General features: G+C 43.6%; 1 protein-coding gene, 2 long non-coding RNA genes and 2 gene segments (V, D, J or C); all 5 read right to left on the bottom strand.

The window, feature by feature from the left end:
* The window catches only part of LOC141569198 (immunoglobulin lambda variable 2-18-like), a 197741-nt gene extending 184969 nt beyond the window's left edge, over nucleotides 1–12772 (bottom strand). Inside the window, 2 exon segments of the V gene segment in view lie at nucleotides 12225–12532; nucleotides 12650–12772. Of these exon segments, the coding sequence occupies nucleotides 12225–12532; nucleotides 12650–12695 (354 nt within the window).
* Nucleotides 1–21368, bottom strand: part of LOC109439166 (immunoglobulin lambda-1 light chain-like) — a 556184-nt gene that overhangs the window by 222308 nt on the left and 312508 nt on the right. The window lies entirely within an intron of this gene.
* The window catches only part of LOC109439815 (putative non-functional immunoglobulin lambda variable 1-50), a 364704-nt gene that overhangs the window by 213537 nt on the left and 129799 nt on the right, over nucleotides 1–21368 (bottom strand).
* Nucleotides 3675–5124, bottom strand: LOC109439745 (uncharacterized). The gene is made up of 2 exons (XR_016022449.1): nucleotides 4535–5124; nucleotides 3675–4428 (listed from the first exon to the last, which is right to left on the bottom strand). It is a non-coding gene; the product is annotated as an uncharacterized LOC109439745 (long non-coding RNA).
* Nucleotides 9402–11874, bottom strand: LOC141569202 (uncharacterized). Of its 2 annotated transcripts, none has more exons than XR_012492665.2 (3): nucleotides 11475–11874; nucleotides 9910–10015; nucleotides 9402–9659 (listed from the first exon to the last, which is right to left on the bottom strand). It is a non-coding gene; the product is annotated as an uncharacterized LOC141569202 (long non-coding RNA). The 2 variants fall into 2 exon arrangements; XR_012492666.2 differs by lacking the exon at nucleotides 11475–11874 and adding an exon at nucleotides 11166–11449.

The raw sequence follows: 21368 nt of genomic DNA on the forward strand, positions 1-21368 counted from the left end.
CTTGTCAGAACGGGGCAGAAAATGCATTGAAACCCAGTAGGCTTTTTGAAATAACGGCTTTAAGGAGTTTCTCCTCTAGGGAGTTTTTCCTCTTCTCTCCTGTTATCATCTGGGTATCCAGCAAATTCAAAACTCCCACTTCACCTGCCAAGATTGAAAGAGATGAGCATATGAATGTCAACATTTGTGAGTTAGATATGGGGGAAATTATTTCTGTTCACCCTTGAAATAATTTAAGTTAATCATTTAAATACCTATGCAATTAAATTTAATAATCAGTAATCAGGGGATATTTTTGACAGAGTTTGGAAAAGAGCCATAGTTGATACAGAAAATAAAACAAGAATACCAAAACGTTGAATTATTTTAAGAGCAGAATATCTCCCAATTAACTATGATAAATCATAAACAGAAATGGTATAGTCAAAAGAAAATCTCTTTTATGCATATTAACTATCAATTTCAAATTTAGCATTCAGGCATCAGCATTTTAATGTGCAAATAAAGGAACTTTCCAAGCATTACACAAAAGTGCAAAATTTTCCAACTTGACTTTCAGTTTCTCTTGCAGGGTAGGGGTGTTCTTGACCCTAGGGAAGAAGGATGTTCCGTGAGATGGTTCCCTATACCCAAGAGAAAGGGAAACATTTTGCATTTACGGAAAACAATCATTTGCAACGTAAGTGCATTTCTACTAATAGATTCTTGTTCCTTTACTAATGACTTATTTTGGGGGGTCTTTACAGTTTATGATCTCACGCTCTCTTCTTCACCCCATTATTAAGTTCCATGTTTTACAGTTTCCATTGCTTACATAAATATCCAAGACATTTAAAACTTACATTTGATTACATGTTTTTAAAAAAAGTCATCCAAACTTCATTGATCTAGTTTGGCTTTGGTCTCTGTTACAATTCTGATATTAAGACTCTTTTCTCAGGAATAGTTCTGAGCCTGCACTCGGTTATTCCAGATTTTGGTACAAGCTTACCTTGCCCATTTACTCCTCTGCCATCTTCTAATTTTCCATCCAGGGGGAGACTGTTTATGATACTGAAATACTTCCAAAACTCAGAGCAAAAGAACAGAGATAAAAATCTATGAGATTTTGGCATAAGGGCTATTTTGAACAGACCCAAATCTAATCAAATAAATAAGAAAAATATGTCCTTACCCAAAGACAGACCTCCAGCCATTATAAGAGGTAAAATATGGCCTTTCTAGCAAACAGATCTGCACCTAGAACATATGCTGGTGAAACTTCCAAACTTCAAATAATCCTATAAAACATGATCATTAAACCACATCCTGTGAGCCAAACCTGGCCCTTCACCTACTTTTGTATGATTTTCAAGCTGAGAATGTTTTTTATACTTTTAAATAGTTGCATTTTAAATGGCTTTTTCAGTACCTACATAATATACTCAAATTTGACTCTTGACCCACAAAATCTGAAATATTTACTATCTGGTCCTTTAAGAAAAAGTACCAACTGCTAAAATATAAAGAGCACCAAAACTTTTGAGAAGATGCTCAACCTCAAAATGTATAGAAGAAATGCAAAGTAAAACTATACCAAGATGTCATTTTTCATCTGAGATTGGCAAACAACAAATATTTGTTTCTGGCTTTGCAAATCAGCACAGCCTCTGTGGAAGAGAATCTGACAATACTAAATGGACATGACAAACACTCATTCATCCCTTGACCCATCAATTCTACTTCTAAAAATGTATCCTGTGATTATTTTCACACAGGAACCTAAAGCTGTACAAAAGCTTATTCATTGTGGTGTTATTTGCAATATCAAAGTCTTAGTGATAATCATTAGGGTCCATTTGGCAAAAGTATGAGCATGGAATACTCTGTAGCTTCATAAAGAATGGGGCAGTGATATACAAGTTCTGACAATTAAGTTCATGAACTTGCCACCATGCACTTACATTAGCAGCACTGGACAAACAGCTCGGTAAGGTTTCATAACCTTGGTATATCAGTGTCTCACAGCTGTGTTTGTGTTGACATGTGGCAGTGTCTTGCTGAGTAGCATTCATTATTGTTCTTTCGTGTTTTTGTGTGCTGTCACGAGAATGAGCTTGCTAGAGCAATGGACAAACATTAAATTTCTTGTTCAACTTGGCAAGAACGGAAATGAAATCAGGGACATGTTAGTCCAAGTTTATGGGGATAATGTCATGAAGAAAACAGCAGTGTACAAATGGGTTAAATGTTTTTCTGAGGAGAGAGAATATGTCACTGATGAAGAGAGGTCAGGGCGGCCAGTAATGAGCCGAAAACATTAGAAAAATTCATTGAATTGTGCATCAAAATCATTGGCTGACTGTGAGAAGCAGAGCAGACCAAGTAAACATCAATAGAGAAACAGTTAGAAAAATCTTAACTGAAAATCTTGGCATGAGAAAGGTGTGTGCAGAAAATGGTTCCAAAGGTGATCACTGATGAACAAAAGCAAAAGAGAGTTTGCCAAGACCTCCTGGAGAGGCAAGACAATGTTTTGGGCTGTGTTATCACTGGTGATGAAATATGGATGTATCAATATTACCCTGAAACAAAGCATCAAAGTGCACAATGGAAGTCAGCCAATTCTCTATGATTAAATCCGTCAGCCCAAATCAAGAGTCAAAATGATGTTGCTAAAATTTTGATATCGGAGGGATTATTCATTATGAATTTGTACCAACTGGACAAACAGTTAACCAAGTTGACTATTTGGAAATGCTGAAATGGCTGCATGAAAAAGTTAGATGAAAACTACCTGAACTTTTCACCAATAATTCATGGCTCTTGCATCATGACAATGCACCAGCTCACATGGCACTGTCTGTGAGGGAGTTTTTAACCAGTAAACAAATAACTATATTGGAACACCCTCCCTACTCACCTGATCTGGCCCCCAATGACTTCTTTCTTTACCTGAAGATAAAGGAAATATTGAAAGGAAGACATTTTGATGATATTCAGTACATCAACAGTAATATGAAGACAGCTCTGATGGCCATTCCAGAAAAAAGAGTTCCAAAATTGCTTTGAAGGGTGGACTAGGCACTGGCATTGGTACATAGCTTCCCAAGGGGAGTACTTTGAAGGTGACCATAGTGATATTCAGCAGTGAGGTATGTAGCACTTTTTCTAGGATGTGTTCTCGAACTTAATTGTCAGAACCTCGTATGCCTCACCTGCTTCTAGAAGAATGTGATGATTTTTGATATGAAGAACCAGGGCACTCTACCTCCTGTAAAGTCTGATGTGAGTTTGTTGGAAGCAGAGCCTGAGAGACGACCATGGGCCCATGTGATTTACTGAGGAGTGTTCTTGAGAGACACCAGAAAGGGAGAGAGGGGAGCAGGGTAGGAAAGGTTCGAAGGTAAAATCTGGTCTCTGTCTGATCCTATGGGGAGCTCTGGAGCCTACGTTGCACCATAGGGCATGACCCTTAAGGTGAGGGAGCAGAGCTTGTGTACCCCCGCACCAGTCAGTCATTGGCTACAGAAGCAGGTGCGTAGTTTCCAAGCACCTCTTCACAAGGCAATGTCAATCTTCAGAGAACCACACGCATATCTCCAGAGAAGGATATCTATGTGAGCAAGTAGCCAGAGCACCCTCTGTTGCTGGAAGATGAGATTGTCTTTCAGGGACAGACCCAAAATCCAATTAAATAATTTTTTTTTTTTTAAATAAGTTGACTGAAACATGGCACCAATAGCATCCACTACTGGTATCATTTGAAAATTGTTTGCCAATGTTCATGTATTATCTAGTTTTCAAACTCAAATTAATTAAATTTATTTCAAAGACTTCCATAAATTCCCCAAACAAGAGTCCTGTGACCCAAAAGTATGAAACTCATACCATTTTATACCTCTTCCCTGTTGCACTGAACACTAGCAAAGCAGTGAGGTAGCACCCACAGTGCTCTGGAGGAAAGAAATTTGTCCCAAGAACGTTATATCCAGTCCAAACATTGGCTGCGTGAGCAGAACTGGTTTTTTGGTGGGTTTCATCCCTTGCCCAGAGATTTTTCTCTCTGCTCACAGTGCTGCTACTCCAGGCTGAGTACACTGATGTTTTTGATTCAGCTGCCCATTAGAAGCTATCACTGTGAAGCAGGCGCATTGTACCAGACTATACAGAAGTACTCAGCCTCATCCTCAGGCTGCGCCCCAGCAATGGTGAGGGCAGCTCGGCCTCCGAGGATGGAGCCTGAAAAGCGGTTGGGGACAGATGCCGGGCGTTTGTCCATATGGTATATGAGCTGCTGAGGTGCTTGGCCAGGTTTCTTCAGGAACCATCCTGGAGCATTCCCCGTTGTGACAGGTCCCGTACTCATAGAGCAAGTGAGAGTGACTGTCAGTCCAGGCATCACTGTGAGGGAGGGCTCCTGAGTCACCACAGGCTGGGAGCTGACAGCTGAAAAGAACAGAAGGGAATGCCCATAAGCACTGAAGTTAGGGCGACCCTCCACATGACCCCTTGTTCTTGCCACCTCCCCAAAGCCCAGCGAGTCTGCCCTGACCTGTGCAGAGGCCCATGAAGAGGACAGTGGTCCAGGACATGTTGGCGATGCTCCTGCAGACACTGCTTCCTAAGGACCTTGCAGCTGGAGCTGGACTCCTCCAACTTTAACTCTCCACCTTCTCCATCTCTTCACTGAAGGGTGGCCTCCATGCAAATCTCCACCCAGTTTCCTGCTTGTACTTAGGACTGAGTCCCAGCTGGTAAACACTCTGCTAGATGAAGGGTGGGTGGAAAAGAAGGTGGGTGGTGGTGAGGGCTTTGTTTCTGTTTTCCTTCTTCCTGTCGCCCGCCCTCCCTGAGGGTGAGGGTCGTCACAGCTGCTGAGGCACGCTTGCTGAGCACTTATGGAAAATGCAAATGCTGTCAGTTGAAAAGTTTCACAGCTGGGTCCAGGTCCCCACAAACAGAGGCGTGGTCCCACAGTGCCCCCTGCTTCTTGAACATCCAAAAGTCTCCTTTCCCCAAAGCATCTCAGGCCTGACAGATTCAACTTTGGGCCTCTGGCTGATTTCTGAAACAATCCTCAGTGCTTTCTTGAAAACCTCCAAATAAAACTGCTCCATTTCAAGTCCAGCTCTATCCGCGAGGTCCTTAGGAAGCAGTGTCTTCAGGAGCCTCACCAACATGTCCTGGACCACTGTCCTCTTCATGGGCCTCTGCACAGGTCAGGGCAGACTCCCTGGGCTTTGGGGAGGTGGCAAGAGCACGGGGTCACGTGGAGGGTCACCATGACAGCAGTGCTCATGAATATCTCCTTCTGGCCTGTTCAGCTGTCAGCTCCTGGGTCTACCCAAGCTTAGAAGTCCTAAAATCTAGCCAGATACTCTGTCCCAAATACTAGCTGTGCCCCCTAGTGCCTTCTGACAGAAGGAGATATGTGTAGTCATTTGGATACTTCCTTCTTTGATCCACCCAGAAACCTTTTCACTTATGCACTTGAGGAATCAGGGAACCTGAAACTCTGTGTTGGGTGTTTATTTACTAAGGCTTTCCCCAGTCCTCATGGGGACAACTGAAGGGAGGATGGAGTGGTGGATGTGACCCCATTCTTCAGGGCTCGGTTGGATATTTTAGATACGTCACTGTTCTCTTCAATTCGATTGGATGGTGGCCACCACATTGTAAGACGACTCACTCAGCTTCAGGGATTTGGAACCTTGGAGACAGAGGCACCAATAAGTCTCGGGAGATTATTTGCCTCCCAAAGATTTGAACCCTAAATGGATCAAAAGCACTCCTCCATTACTTTCAATTACATGATAAGGGAATAAGAGAGGAAAGAAAACAGCGCTATCTGCTTAATATATGTATATCACACACAAAAATATATTTATAACAAAATAAAGAAGAAATAGTCATGACAATTACAGTCCTCATTTCTATAACTGGTCACGTCATCACAGCTGGTATTTATAATTACCTTCTTTTACTACCCATTCTGTATTCCCTTTGCCTTCAGCAAGTACCTCAGCTGCTTATGGTTCTTGACCTAGTGAAGTGACCCAAACTTTCATTCACGAAGGGTCTGGGCTATTAGTAGCCCTGTCTAGACTGCCAGGTTGACCTTGGTATATAGAAGTTCATGTTTCAGAGTCTATGCATAAAACACCCTCTCTGCCACAGTTGCCATTTTGTTCATGTGACCATTGGATGAAGATGGGGTGGCTGGGGAAAGAGGCTAACTAGTATCCACAGAATGGGTTATCCTATCCACTCAATTTTTAAAATTCTCCCTTGCTTAGGTCACCTATTGGTGAGCATTCACATGGAACACAATTATCTTCTTCTTTTTTTTTTTTTTTCCAATTCGGAGAGGTCTATCCACATACCTCTTCTGCAAATTTATTTTTTCACTATTTTTCCAATCACGTTCCTTTCAGGTCCCTGACCATCCAGTCAAACCAATGACTCAATATAATCATACATCTGGCCATTTCTGCTTCCAAAGTGCATGACCAGGAGCATTGTTGGAAGTTCTGACCACTGGGAAGACGTCCTTTCACCACTGTCTTTCAGGGATGTCTCAGAGAGGGGCTGTAGTGCTGTCCACTTTTGGGTTGTTCTTGCGGAATCATCTATAAACCAGCCCCGAGACTTCTCTTCCTCTGTTAACCTATCATAGGGAACTTGCCCATAAGGCCAGAGGTGCAGGTTGGGAGACAGAAGGCAGTGTAGGGGGAGTGGGGGACATGGGCATTTGAGCCACCTCTTCGTGCAACTTACTTGTGCCTTAAAGACCTGCTTGGGCCCAGTCACATAAATACCATTTCTATTTAATGATGGAGCATTGCCGTGCATGCTCAGCTTTATGGCGTGGTGGGTCAGATAACACCCAGTTCATGACAGGCAGCTCAAATCACAAGGTAACTACATTCTGGAACTGGAGAAATAACCACAGAGTGGATTTAGGAACATACTGGGCCCACAGTGAGACAGACCTGAGAAAACACTCCATTGATCACCTGATCTCCGTAAGTCCCTGTCGCGTCCTGCACAACAAGAGCTGTGCGAAGCCAGAAGGGTGGTGCAGGGTTAAGAAAGACAGTGGCCAAGAATAGAGTACAAGCGGGGCCAAGGGACTCAAGTCTCAAGGACTGAGCCCTGAATCGGGCCAATGCATAGCTTTTATTGGTTAACTTCTGAGGAGATAAAGATTGTTAATCTCAAGATCTATGTGTTACATGGCCTGCTGGCTGTCTTTCCGAAAGTCCCCATTGTGTTCCAGCTTGTACTTTGCCTTCACACACACACACAATCCCAAGGAATCCATTGAAGGGGAGGGACCGATATGATTCCATCGGGCCTCAGTTTGCTGAGGCACTCCCTTGTGAAATCCTGGAAAGAGCGCGGGGGAACAAACAGTTTGGCAGCTGTAAGGCAACAAGTCCCTGCTCTGACTAGGGGTCCTTAGTGATGTTTTAGGTCTCTTGGAATCAATGTCAATTCAGAAACAGTGTCCAGTAGTCCCTGCAAAGTCTGATTATTTCATTTCTCCCAATGCACAGTTACTCCCGTACAGACCATTGGATACTTTGGGGAAAGTTGGGAGAAAGAGTCACAGTATACATTTTCGATAACGTCCCCAGGTCCTTCGTCAAAGGAATCTCAGCCTCCTCTGCATTCGAGGGGTTCTGGATCTATAGACTGGCTCAAGTCTAGCAATTGACCGAGGGGCCACGACTCTCTGTTTTTATCATTTGAGTTTGACTTCTTGTTCACTTGACCTAGAAGTTTTCTGCTTATACAGATCAAGTAAGAATTTAGTAAGCTTCCTGTTATTTCATTTCTAGGATCACCACGGATAACTAGCCAGCTCCATAGGTCTGCATGAGTCAGATGATTCTGATTGCTGCTTTGCCCACCTTGCCTTTGGCAGTTGGTGCCACCACTTGGCCCCTGCCAGCCCAGGACCCAATTACTCCCATTGCATTTAGGTTTTCTGATTGGGCGGCTGCAGTTACCACTGTAAGGTCTGGCCTAGAGAAGAGTGACCACAAAGTTCTTCAAGGATGTTGAGGTTCCTCTCACAAATTTATTTCTCAAAGTATTGGTGAGAAGTGTGTCTTCTGGACTCTCCAAGTGTAGGGGAATAGGTCTTAAATGACAAATCCATTCTAACATTCCAGTCTCCCTACCTTTTGAATACCTTCCTCTACATTAAGCCAAGGCAGGTCTGGCTTTTCCAATTCACTCACTATGGGTCACCTTTTGGTCTGTTTCAGCCAACCAACCAAACTGTTAGAGCTCCGTCTAACTCCCTGAGCTGTATATAACATGAAATGCTGAATCTCTGCTTAATGAGTCCATAAATTCAGCCTGATACAACTTCATGCTCTTTCCACCATTATCCCACACCCTTAATATTCATTCCCACACATGGGATTTCTGTTCTGCGGATTTCTGTGTATATAAATTAGAAGAATCAAGTAGTCTTTTTGGAGTGTAATGTACCTCCTTGTGGGTCACACTCTGTACCTCACCTTTAGGGACCTGCTGGGATTTGTGTCTAATTATAGATCTAGAAGCAAAGAGGGTGGAGTGGGTGGGTCCTGAGCATAATCAGCATTGAACTTCATGGCAACAGCCTCAAGGGGGCCATTACCTTTGCATCAAGCAATTCTGGTTTAATTCCCTCAGACAAAGGTGGGAAGACCTATACCAAGAAGGGGGGAGTGGGCAGAGCATGGTAGCTTCTTCCACTGAGGGTGGGGAGACCTCTTTCACTGGCAAAGAAGACTCATCAGAATTGAGGGGTTCAATGTCCCTGGATTCATCAGGGTCTTCCCACACATTCCATCCCAACTTATCGGATCCTATTCTATCCCAATCGTTGTCCTCACTTTAACAGTAGGCACCTCAAAGCTGGGAGTTCAACTTGTGCTGTAATTTAGCCAATTGAAAAAATGAGGTTTTGCATTTGATTTTCAGCAATTTCAGTCCAGCTACTACATGAGCTAAGGCTTTCCTTCAGGTCACACCTAGAAGCTCTTAGGTCACTTATGAGGCCCCTGAGCTGGGAATTCAAATCCCTGAGCTCATTTCTTTCTCTTACTACTTTGTCCAGCAACATCAGGAGCAAGCAACCAACATCATTATATTTCTTAGTGTTCCAAAAATGTCTGAACGCATCGTATACAGTCACTTTTCCCCATGTTTCTTATAAGTGGTTGATAAGAAGTATCCAGTGCAGATATTTTGCTTATTTCTATAAACACTTCAAGACATGGACTATCGGCGCTTTTTTTAACTAATGGAAGTAGAGCTATCAGCATCATTAAATCTAGTCAGATTAAACCGCCAATTCCAGAAACCATAGGATCAATAAAAAACCCCTCATAATTAAAATTCCATTACTCTCGACTGACTCCAGGTACCCAAATTTGTATTAAGTTTGTATTAGTGAGGGTTCTCTAGAGTAACAGCACATATATTCATATTTTATTGTAAAAACTTGTTCACACAGTTGTGGAGGCCGAGAAGTCCCACAATCAGCTGTCTGCAAGCTGGAGACCCAGGAAAGCCAGTGATGTAATTCAGTCTGAGCTGAAAGACTGGAGAACTGGGGGCTGGTGGTGTATCTCTTGGTCTGAGTCCCAAAAGTGAAAAACCAGCAGTACCAATGTCTGAGGGCAAGATAAGATGAATATCTCTGATCAAGCAGAGAGAGCAAATTACCCTCTCTCCACCTTTTTGTTCAGTTCAGCCCCTCAGCTGATGGACGATGCCCACCACCATTGACAAGGGTGATCTGCTTTATTTAGTCTACAGATTTAAATGCTAATCTCTTCTAGAGACAATTTCCCAAATATAGAAATGTTTTACCAGCCTTCTGGGCATCCCTTATGTCCAGTCTAGTTAACACATGAAATTTACCATAACACTGCTGTTTGAAAAGCTGGAAAGATTGGCACATTCAGGAACCACATCACACAGGTAAGGAGGAAGCTGTCATTGTCCCATAAGCCCAAGAGCATATTTCCTATTGGAAATAGATGAGACAAGTAAAGAGTTAACAGGAGCGAGCTTGTGGGCTAACAAGGATGAGCTGAATATTAATCACTTGGCTCTGAATCCCCTGGCTAGTACGTCACCTACAAGTTGACAGCATCTTACATCCATCATATGTAGGAACAGAAAAGTTCCCAATCACAACAGCAACCCCCTGCAAACTGACATCCATCATAGATGGGAACAGGGCAGTTCCGAGGAGAAGACAATTGTAACAGCAGCCCCCCTGCAAGCTGACAAGCACCCTACCTCCTACATGGAAAATATGAAACACCAGCACTCCTTCTCATCGGGGCAGCTGTCCCCCATTGGACTCTACCCTGGTTAGACTCCATTTGCCAGTAGCTCTCTCTTACACCTCTGTCTCCGCAGCTCTCCCTCTCAGACTGCCCTGGCAAAACTTCTGCCAGTTCCAAACAGAACTCTCTCTCTCTTTCTCTCTCTCTCTCTCTCTCTCTCTTTATTTCAAATAAATATTTTCTTACTCTTGCAGAATCTTGTAAATGCTTTTACATTCTGCAACTAACCAGGGGTTAATTCTACACCAAGACAGAAACCATTGTAGTGGAGAGAGGAGCTGAGAGGAAAGTGAAATCTAGATCATGTTGCAGGAACCCACATCTGTGCGGGTTGGGGAAACATCTTCAGAACAAGGAGGGAACCTGTGAACACAGTGCAAGTTTTAGTCTCACTTCCCCATGAACTTGCACCACTAAGGTAAGTGTCATTGTTCATATATGAATAACAGTGATAACCAACCCTGACCTCAGCTGGAGTCCAGAGATGGTCAGAGAGGCCATGTGGCTAGACTTGGAGCCACACAAGTGATCAGGAACCCTGACAGCTGAGTTTTGACAATGTAAAACAAGAGTCTGGGGGCCGTGCCCAAAAATTGTTGGTACCAGGAGATAAAATCATAACCTCTGACACAGGAGGTGGTAACCATCTGTCCCCGAGCCCTGGACACTGAGGGAGGAGGAGTCAGGGAAGACAGGGCCCAACACCCTGAAAAGAGTGAAAACACTCTGGTGAGTTCAGTGCTGGGACCCAGGTGAGTCTAATGAGAAGGAAACAAAGAGTCAGCCCTGATGTCCCTGTGGTCTCTTCCCCGGAGGACTCACCTTTCCCCTGAGTGAGGATGGTGAGGAAGAGCAGAGCCGAGGCCATGGTAGACATGCCCCAGAGCACTACCTTCTGAGCCCCCAACCCTGTGCCTGGTCCCCCAGACCTCTCTTATCCCCTCCCACTGCCTCAGAGGAGGGAGGGGCCTCCATGCAAATCTGCTTCCTGCACCTGCTCCTCCTCCTCCCCAGCAGACCTGCCAGTTGATTCCAAATATTTCTACATCCTTGAAAGGGAGAAGGTAGGTAAAGAGAAGAAAACACTTTGACAAGTATATTCTGAGGGGTAGAAACTTGAACTGTTTATACCTGATTGATAGGCGAGAAAGATCTGCTGAAGTCCCTCATGTCAATGAGCTCCTGGACGTTTAGTGTCTCTGTTGTCATGTGACTGTGTCTCTGTGACGCTCTCAGGCTGGAGACACAGTCGGCAGCACCCTCTGCTGGGCACCTACTCTTAAGGGTCTCTAGGTGACTGCTAATGGATGAGGTGTTTCTCTTACGGGGATAAAAATGTTCCAGAATTATAGAGTGTAACGGATGCACACACTTGGCAAATATAGTAAAAACCACTGAATTATACGTACACCTTGAAATGATGACTACTATGCAATGAGAATTCTTGAAATAAAATAGAGTATTAAAATTAAGTGCTGGTGGATACAACTTACTCTGAAATGATTCCAAAAATAAATAAGCTATGTGTGTGTTATGTATGTATATTTATATTTATATCTATGTACCTATACATATATATACACAAACAAAAATTACACATATTCGCATATGCATACACATACATATACACATATAGGCTGAGAGAGATGAAAAACAAAGAAATATAATGAAATGAAAATATGATAAAATGTTAAAAATTAGAGAATCAGGGGAAAGTTAAATAAGTGTTCTTTTATCACCATTAAAATTTTAAGTTTCTAACTACTTCAAAACAAAATAATGACAAGGGAAAAAATGAAAGTCTGAGTTTAGGAGTGAGGAGACTTGAGTGAGCTCAGAGGAGGTTTTGGTCTCACTTCCCCATGAACTTGCACCACTGTGGTAAGTACCACTGCTCGTAAGTGAGCAACAGTAATAATCAGCCTCGTCCTCAGGCTGGAGCCCAGAGATGGTCAGAGAGGCCGTGTTGCCAGACTTGGAGCCAGAGAAGCGATCAGGGATCCCTGAGGGCCGTTTTGTCACTTCATAAATCAGGCGTTTGGGGGCCGTGCCCGGGTGCTGTTGGTACCAGGAGACATAGCTATAACTCCCAATGTCACTGCTGCTTCCAGCACAGGAGATGGTGACCGACGTCCCAGGAGTGCCAGACACTGAGGGAGGCTGAGTCAAGGCAGACTGCGCCCAGGAGCCTGAGGAGAGGAAAACACACTCTGGTGAGTTCAGTGCGGGAGCCCAGGAGGACCTGAGGAGGAGGAGACAGAGGATCAGCCCTGATGTCCCTGTGGTCTCTTTCCCGGAGGACTCACCTGTGCCCTGAGTGAGGAGGGTGAGCAGGAGCAGAGCCCAGGCCATGGTGCAGATACCCCAAGAGTGCTACCTTCTGAGCCCCCAACCCTGGGCCTGGCTCCCCCAGACCTTTCTTATCCCCTCCCACTGCCTCAGAGGAGGGAGGGGCCTCCATGCAAATCTGCTTCCTGCACCTGCTCCTCCTCCTCCCCAGCAGACCTTCCACCAGATTCCATATATTTCTACATCCTGGAATGAGAGAACATAGGTAGAGGGAAGAAAACACTTTGACAAGTATATTCTGAGGGACGGAAACTTGAACTGTTTATACCTGATTGATAGGTGAGAAAGATCTGCTGAAGTCTCTCATGTCAATGAGCTCCTGGACTTTTAGTGTCTCTGTTGTCATGTGACTGTCTCTGTGACCCTCTCAGGCTGGAGACACAGTCGGCAGCACCCTCTGCTGGGCGCCTACTCTTAAGGGTCTCACTGGTGTTAGGAGAAAGTTTCTCTACCCACACCTGGGAAACACCTGCTGTTGGTGGGTGGTTGGTGGTGGGCTCTCCCCCGGTTTCATCCTTATCACTGTCCCCACCCCCACTTTTTCATGCTAAAGCCTCTGCAGCGTTATATCCTACAGGATGATCAGTCCCTTCACCACATGCCACATGGAATGTCCAGGTGCACGCGTCGGAGAGCCTGTGGGAGGACCAAGGAACACCGGCCAGGAGTCACTGTCCCAAACTCATCTCTGCTTCTTTCCATTCTTCCTTTGCATCTTAAGCAGGTGACTTAATTTTTCTCAGCCTCCGACTGCAGCTGAGAAATGAGGACTATACGCCCACTGGCTGTTTTGTATGATGTACAGAGAGATCACTGAGAGAGGGGAGTGAAGGTGTGATGATGGGGCATTTGTATGTCTGCAATAGTGATATTTACTAAGAACTCTATATTTTCCAAAGATTGCATCCACTTATCTTTGCTCTATTGGTCTGAAAACAAAGATGTGTTCCTGCTTGTTTTCTTCCACTTCACTGCGTCACAGAACATGATAAAATGATATCCCAAACATGGAACACAGAAGAACCTTTGGGAAAACAATTCTCTCTTTCCTTAACTAGTTTAAAATTCTTGTTTTTCAATTGCCAGTGGTTCACTGATGTAATTTTTTAAAATATAGTTTTTCATGTTGGAATTCCATTTATGATGCAGAAAGTGTACACCAACTACCCTTTTCTATCACAAAATGCAACTCTAAAACCTGTACAGAATTCACGGAGGATCTATTTGAGTACCTAGAAAGTTAATTGTACAAGGCAGATAGGGGAAGAGACTGCCTTTATATATCATTGAACACTGGGTGAGTGCCCCATTTTTCCTTCAATGTCCAAGGCCTAGACTCAAGGCGGCAGGAAGGCTGGAATGGACATGGGTGTGACACAGAAAGAGTTCCAGGAGGTGTTCCCTTTTTCAAGCTTCAGGGAGAGAAAGAGAACTCCTAATTAAAGGCATTTACATTTCTTTTGTTCTGTATTTTCCTTCTCCGTTCCCCATGTCCCAGAAACCAGCCACATCTCCTGTGGGGTCAGCAGTGACAGTGGAGGTCGTGATCTTGTGTTTCTATTTCAGAGCTTTTTCTAAGAGGTGTCCTGGAAACCCATTGTTTCTCTTGCAGTTTATACTCTTGCCTCTAGGGGCAGACACAGACACTGTCAGAGGAAGTGGTCAGCAGTACAGGGAAACTAAATTGACAATTTTTTTTAAGTTTTTTATTTATTTTTTATTTTTTTATTTTTTTGGTCCTTAAATCCAAAACGGGCAAAGCCAGGGAACCAGAAGTTCTTGGGTAATTGTGTAGAGGAATAAGCTTGAGAAAGTCATCCTGATAATTATTTATGATTCCTAGGCTTCTCTCTGATCTGAGCTTCCATAGAATCTAACACGTTATAAAGGTATTGGGAAAAGATTTAAGGAATAGTCAACGACCCAGAACCCAGATGGGCCATTGTGTACCTGACACTTAGACACATCCAAATACCAAGTCAAAAGTTTTCTAAGTTGAACTAACATAGAAACCAGATTCCACTGAACGCTGGGTGGACTTGAGAGCCTCTACTCAACTGGACAGATTGTCTGCTGACACAAAAATATCAAGATAGGGTTAAAACAAGACCTATAGTTTCATCACATAATGTTGGGTATATCCAGGACAGAATCCAAAATCACTTACATATGAAGAACCAAAAAATTCAACTGAAATGACAGTTATAGAGTCTAACTGCAGCATGACAGGTACTTTGGAACTATTTCACAAAGACTTTAAACCAGCTTTTTAGTAATGGTCCCAGAAACATGGACAAAGCCTGTTTAAATGAATAGAGAGATAGAAAATGTTGACTAAGATAGAAAATATAATGCAGCACGAGACGGAACAACCGCCAATGAAAACCACAAGGATTAAAGGAATTAACAGCAGATTGGGCACCGAAATAAAAGATTTGTGACCTAGACGTCATAGCAAAGGAAACTGATTTATGTAAAACATAGGAAGAGAAAATAAACTTTTACAAATGAAAATGAAATATCATCAGCGAGTGTGGGACCAGTCAGCTGACTTCATAAACATATTATTAGGGTTTCTGAAGGAGAGGACACAGAGTAACATAAAATACACACATATCCGGAAGCTCAACCAACCCACGAGACACTAGAAATGTAACGAAAATCATTTCGAGGCTCATTATCACCAATTCTTATTTGTGTGGACAAATTTCCACATCCCTCTTTGGCTTCATTGATTATTGATTTATTACAAAAATGTCAACTAAACGAGTTTGTTCCTTGACAAACCTATTACATCTTTTCTTTCTCTCTGTCTCCCTCTCCCGATCCTCACAACACAAACTCCAGTCACAAGAGAATTTTCACTGTGTGTATTGTGGGTAAAATTGAGTGAATATACAACTATGTTTGTTCCTTCCTAAACCCCACTAAACCTATGGAGCATTATAGCCATAAGTCAGAATTTTATGTAAGAGAACAAGAGACAGGGAAGTCGAAAACAACACAAACTTGGAAACCAGGATGAAGGTGACAAGTGGTAACTGACTAAGACCTGACAGCCCAGTCCCAAGTCTGCAAAGGTTCCAACCTGAAATATATTTTATTTTCATTCAGTTGTGAGTAGGAAGTGAGGAGCTGAGATAAACGAAAAATTAGAAGTGGGAGTGGTTACAGAAGCAGGTGGATCTCCAGATTCTCTCTCCTCCTAGTTGTGAGGCTGGTAGACAACTGCCCACCAGCCCCTCCCTGCACAGGTTTGTCTGTGGCAAAGGGAAAAACTCAAGTCTCTGGATTGGGGAGGCCAGGCAGAGATGAGTCTGAGGGTCTCATGAGGAAAACCCTGTGTGCATCATGAATATTGTATCCTCTACTGCTTCTTTCTAATAGGGACCTCCCACTGATAACTCCTCAATAGGCAATAGATGTACAGATTCACCTCTGAGAAGACTGACTTATCCCAGGTGAAGATAGTTATGGCACCATCCTGTAATGTTTGGGGGTGTGTGGCCTGGATCCTGATTTGTCGTTTCCTGACTGGGCTAGGCTTGTCTTGAAATGACCCAGTCTCCACTGTCCCAACAGCTAAGAATAATCTCTTCTCTTCCTCCAAGCGAAGTGATCCCTGGAATCCACGTTGAACTAGGCAGCAGAAAATGTGGGGTGCCTAATCCCCTGCCAATATTCCTGCCAGAGAGCCAGGACCTGGCCCACGTCCAGCAAGACCACACCCAAATCTAGGTTCCCTTCTCTTGCCTCTGGGGCCTTGTCTGTTGTCTTCAGGAGAGGCTCCAATAAATTCCCGTGAAGCTCCACCCAAAACTAAGCTTGAGCCTCTGTTGGGGTGAATGTCTCCTGGGGCCTCACCCGAGAGACACATTATCCTTTCCTCACTCAGCTGCTGTGTTGCTTGTTCTCACCATCTCAAAACTATATTGTTTGTGGATGCAGTTCTAGGAAGGTATAGGGGAGGAATGTAAAGCAAATCAATAGAGAGATTAACACGAAAGTCGAACAGTAGCTAATAAGGGAGTGGGATAGAGGGATATGCTCTGGGTGAGTAGATCCAGCCATGGGTACCTGTGGTTTTCGTTTCTTAGTCTTTCTTAATTTGCGAATATTCATTTCACGCATGTTCTTTAGGAATGATGCATTTCATAACAGAAGATATTTAGGGGAAAAAGCTGAAATGTACCTGAATTCATTTCCTTCCTTTAGCTACATAGACACAAACTCAGAACCAACGCAGATGTGCAGAGCATTTTCATGAAAAACCACAAGTAGAAGGTGGAAAACCTGTCCATGTAGCCTTTTGGAGGTGGTAGAAACAGTCACCTTGAACATGTGACAAAGACATTGGAAACGAAAAAGAAAGAGCCAATTACAGGACAGAGTCCCCTCCTTCAGTTGTTGAAGTTGACGCCCACACCTCCTCCCTCTCCCTCTCCATCATGTCGAGGACGTGTTCAAACAACAGGTAGAAAAGAAGGAAAGATGCTCCTCAATGGGGAATCCTTAGGTCTAAGATGAAGGAAGAATGAAGCCTTTGCTGCCTCCTGAATATTTTCCTAAGAATAAGTATTGTATTTTTATTTCCTCACGATGTGAATCTAGGATTTTCATGCCCTAGGTCATGTAAAGAACACTCTGCCCTTGAGCTGTGACAGAAGAAGACACAGAAAAATTAGTGGCATTCCATCAATCGCTTAATAGATAAATAAAATGAAGCATATACGTACAAGGCAAAATCATTCAGCCATGAGAAGGGATGAAATCCTCATATATGCTTCAACATGAATACCTTGAAAACACTTTGATAAGTGAGAGAAAGCAAATACAAAGGGCCATATAGTGTCTGTCTCCATTTATGTGCAATGCCCAGAGTAGACAAATCCGTAGAGACAGAAAGTAAATCAATAGTTATGAGGAAGTTGAGGGAAGAGGGAAATGGGAAGTGACTGCTAATGGATGAGGTGTTTCTCTTACGGGGATAAAAACGTTCCAGAATTATAAAATGTAACGGATGCACACACTTGGCAAATATAGTAAAAACCACTGAATTATACATACACCTCGAAATGATGACTATTATGCAATGAGAACTCTTGAAAAAAAAAAAAAGAATATTAAAATTAGGTGCTGGTGGATACAACTTACTCTGAAATGGTTCAAAAAATAAATAAGCTATGTGTGTGTTATGTATGTATATTTATATGTATACCTATGTTCCTATACATATATACACAAACAAAAATTACATACACATATTCGCATATATATACACATACAAATACACATATAGGCTGAGAGAGATGAAAAACAAAGAAATATAATGAAATGAAAATATGATAAAATGTTAAAAATTAGTGAATCAGGGGAAAGTTAAAAAAATGTTCTTTTATTACCATTAAATTTTTAAGTTTGTAACTACTTCAAAACAAAATAATAACAAGGGAAAAAATGAAAGTCTGAGTTTAGGAGTGATTTGAGTGAGCTCAGAGGAGGTTTTGGTCTCACTTCCCCATGAACTTGCACCACTGTGGTAAGTACCACTGCTCGTATATGAGCAACAGTAATAATCAGCCTCGTCCTCAGCCTGGAGCCCAGAGATGGTCAGAGAGGCCGTGTTGCCAGACTTGGAGCCAGAGAAGCGATTAGGGATCCCTGAGGGCCGATATGTCACACCGTAAATCAGGAGTTTGAGGGCCGTGCCCGGGCGCTGTTGGTACCAGGAGACGTAGTTATAACCTCCAACGTCATTGCTGCTTCCAGCACAGGAGATGGTGACCGACGTCCCAGGAGTGCCAGACATTGAGGGAGGCTGAGTCAAGGCAGACTGCGCCCAGGAGCCTGAGGAGAGGAAAACACACTCTGGTGAGTTCAGTGCGGGAGCCCAGGAGGCCCTGAGGAGGAGGAGACAGAGGATCAGCCCTGATGTCCCTGTGGTCTCTTCCCCGGAGGACTCACCTGTGCCCTGAGTGAGGAGGGTGAGGAGGAGCAGAGCCCAGGCCATGGTGCAGATACCCCAAGAGTGCTACCTCCTGAGCCCCCAACCCTGGGCCTGGCTCCCCCAGACCTCTCTTATCCCCTCCCACTGCTTCAGAGGAGGGAGGGGCCTCCATGCAAATCTGCTTCCTGCACCCGCCTCTTCTCACCCTTCTCTGATCTGGCCCTCGATCCTAGATTCCTCTCTATCACTGGACAGCAGAGACTAGCTGAAGGGTTAAAACTTTTTGACATGTATTTTCTAAGTCAGGACAGACTGAGCCCATGATAGTGACCAGGAAATGGATTCAATGTAAAATGTCCCTGTCCTTTCTGTTACAGGAGCCAAGTTGGTTCCTGGCTGAGGAATTCTAGCACTGGAACTGTGTGCTCTGAGGAGAGGGTGAGGACAGGGTCCCAGTCAGGCTGCAAGAGATCCAATCACACTATTTCCCAGTCACCAAGAGCAAAGCTGGGTACTTGAAATTTTCCTTTGATCCACCCTGGTCATTATTATGCATTGATCTGTGTCCTCTCTGTGCATTGGCCTGAGGCTGAGGCCTGAGTCTGAGCCTTGTGGTGTATTTATTGGTACTTGTAGAGAAGGACTTATTCATGTATAACAGATTGGGAAGGTACCTCCAGGTCCTTTTAGAGATGCTCAGAGGGAAGCAGTTCCCAAGACACCATGCGGTTCAGGGTAAACCACAGCTAGGACCTTCCCCACATCCAGGTCTTTACTGCCCTCTAGTGGCTACAGATGGTAAATCCCAACACCAGGGAAGACAGCTAAGTGTGGGCTGGAAATCCTGCTCAGTTTCTCCATCTGTCCTCCCTCCGACCCCTCCCAGCTTATTACAGGCCCCCGGGTCCCTTCTGGTCCATCTAATGCTCCTTTCAATTTTTCCTTTACCACCTCCAGAATGGAATGTGTCTCCTGCCACACCAGGTGCTCGGATGCTCCCCTTCAGGATCTCATTATCTGTCCCAGGAAGGTCTCTTCACACAGTGAGTGTCCTGAGATGACTCTCTGGTTAGGGCCGAGTGTACATTAGAGGGGAATCAACATCAACCTCAGCAGGAAGATTGAACGAGACAAATGGGATAAGGAGAAGACTGAAGGACTCCTCAAAATGTTATACAATGTGAATGCTTTAAGAACTGTGAATGCCACCAAAATGGAGGCAGAGAGATCCCTTACTCAAAATAAGTAAAAACCAATAAAACCCAAACAACAAAATTAAAAATACAAAAAAAGTCAAGTCACACTTCCTTATATTTCAGGCCATATTAAAGCTCATCCTTCGTTACAAAAACGTACTTTTTCAAGAAAGATAAACTATCTTGAAGAAATGTTATGTTAAAGGTGTGAAATTCTACAGACAACTCAGTGAGAACTGTCTAAGGTTCTGATTCCGTGTTTCTATGGCCAGTAAAACACAGGACTTTATTGTTAAAACGGGGGTAAGAAAGCGTTTCAAATCTCCTCTGCCCAAAATGACCACACTGTCATCCTTTACAACAATTTTAAACTATATGTGTAGTTATAATCATAGACATAGTTATTTGTGAAAATGCAAGTGGCTATCCCTTTGCTTTAGTCACACACACACTCACAGACACACATACTTACAGACACACACACACACAAAACAAGATGAAAAGTGCAATGGTATTTGTAGATCTGTCACACTTGGACTGATCTTCTTTACTCAACATCTAGGCACTGGTTCTCTAGCCACTACTCCCTATTACAAAATTGGTAACCACCCCCATAAAAGATAATTGTCGTATGACCTGCAAAAGCAGAAACACAGAAAAGGCATTGTTGGCCTCCTGGCCTCCTGTGCACATGTAGAATAGTCATAAAGAATCTCAGTCCTATTGCTACAGTCAAGGAAAAAGCCTTGGATCCAGCAAAATAGAAACCAGAGCAGTAGCTTTTCCTCCTTCTTTGGTTGTCTCCACAGGACCAACACCCTAAGGGTATAGGACCTCTGCCAGCCTTACACTGACGTGGTGCTCTGACTCAGACATCGATTCTGTGTCTCTAATAAAATCGCCCCTTCACACTGGTACTCTGACATGCAGCTTAGGGGTTGTCCGTGTCTTTCTTCAGTCATAAATGATTAAATCTCAAAGGTCCTCCCCATTGAATGGGGGAAAAACAATAACCGGTTAAAAAATTTTTTCAACTGAAGTGTGTGAACCTTGTGAGAAAGACTAAGTTATAGGAAAGGGTGACCAACATCCTGGTTTGCACAGGAATGAGAGCACACCTGGGACACAGGACTTCCGGTGTTGAAACTGGGAATGAGGATTTGGTCACTCTACAGGTCTTTTTGAACTTAAACCCAGTTTCAGTCAGGTGTCCAACAAACTCTTAAACAAATATTTCTTTGTTTACTGAGTGATTCATTGTAACTGGGATTCCAGCTAGAAATGGAATTGTTTCACTAAGGAAATCAAACTGTCTTGATACCTTCTGAGGAATAGGGGCAAGAATTACAAAACATCTTTTCCTTGTGGAACAAAGCAGCCCATTGGGAGAAAACACATCCTATGGAGGCCAAGTCCATGTGCAGGGCGTTTCCAGGACAGCAGTACAAGGATCTAAGGGGGGGAGGGGCAATTTGATGTAGCACAGAGTCTGTTACTTCATTCTCCCTGGATCAGCCCTTTGGATACGGGGTC

The sequence above is a fragment of the Rhinolophus sinicus genome, chromosome 9 (assembly GCF_057876585.1).
Source record: "Rhinolophus sinicus isolate RSI-liver-muscle chromosome 9, RSI-T2T, whole genome shotgun sequence".
NCBI lineage: Eukaryota > Metazoa > Chordata > Mammalia > Chiroptera > Rhinolophidae > Rhinolophus > Rhinolophus sinicus.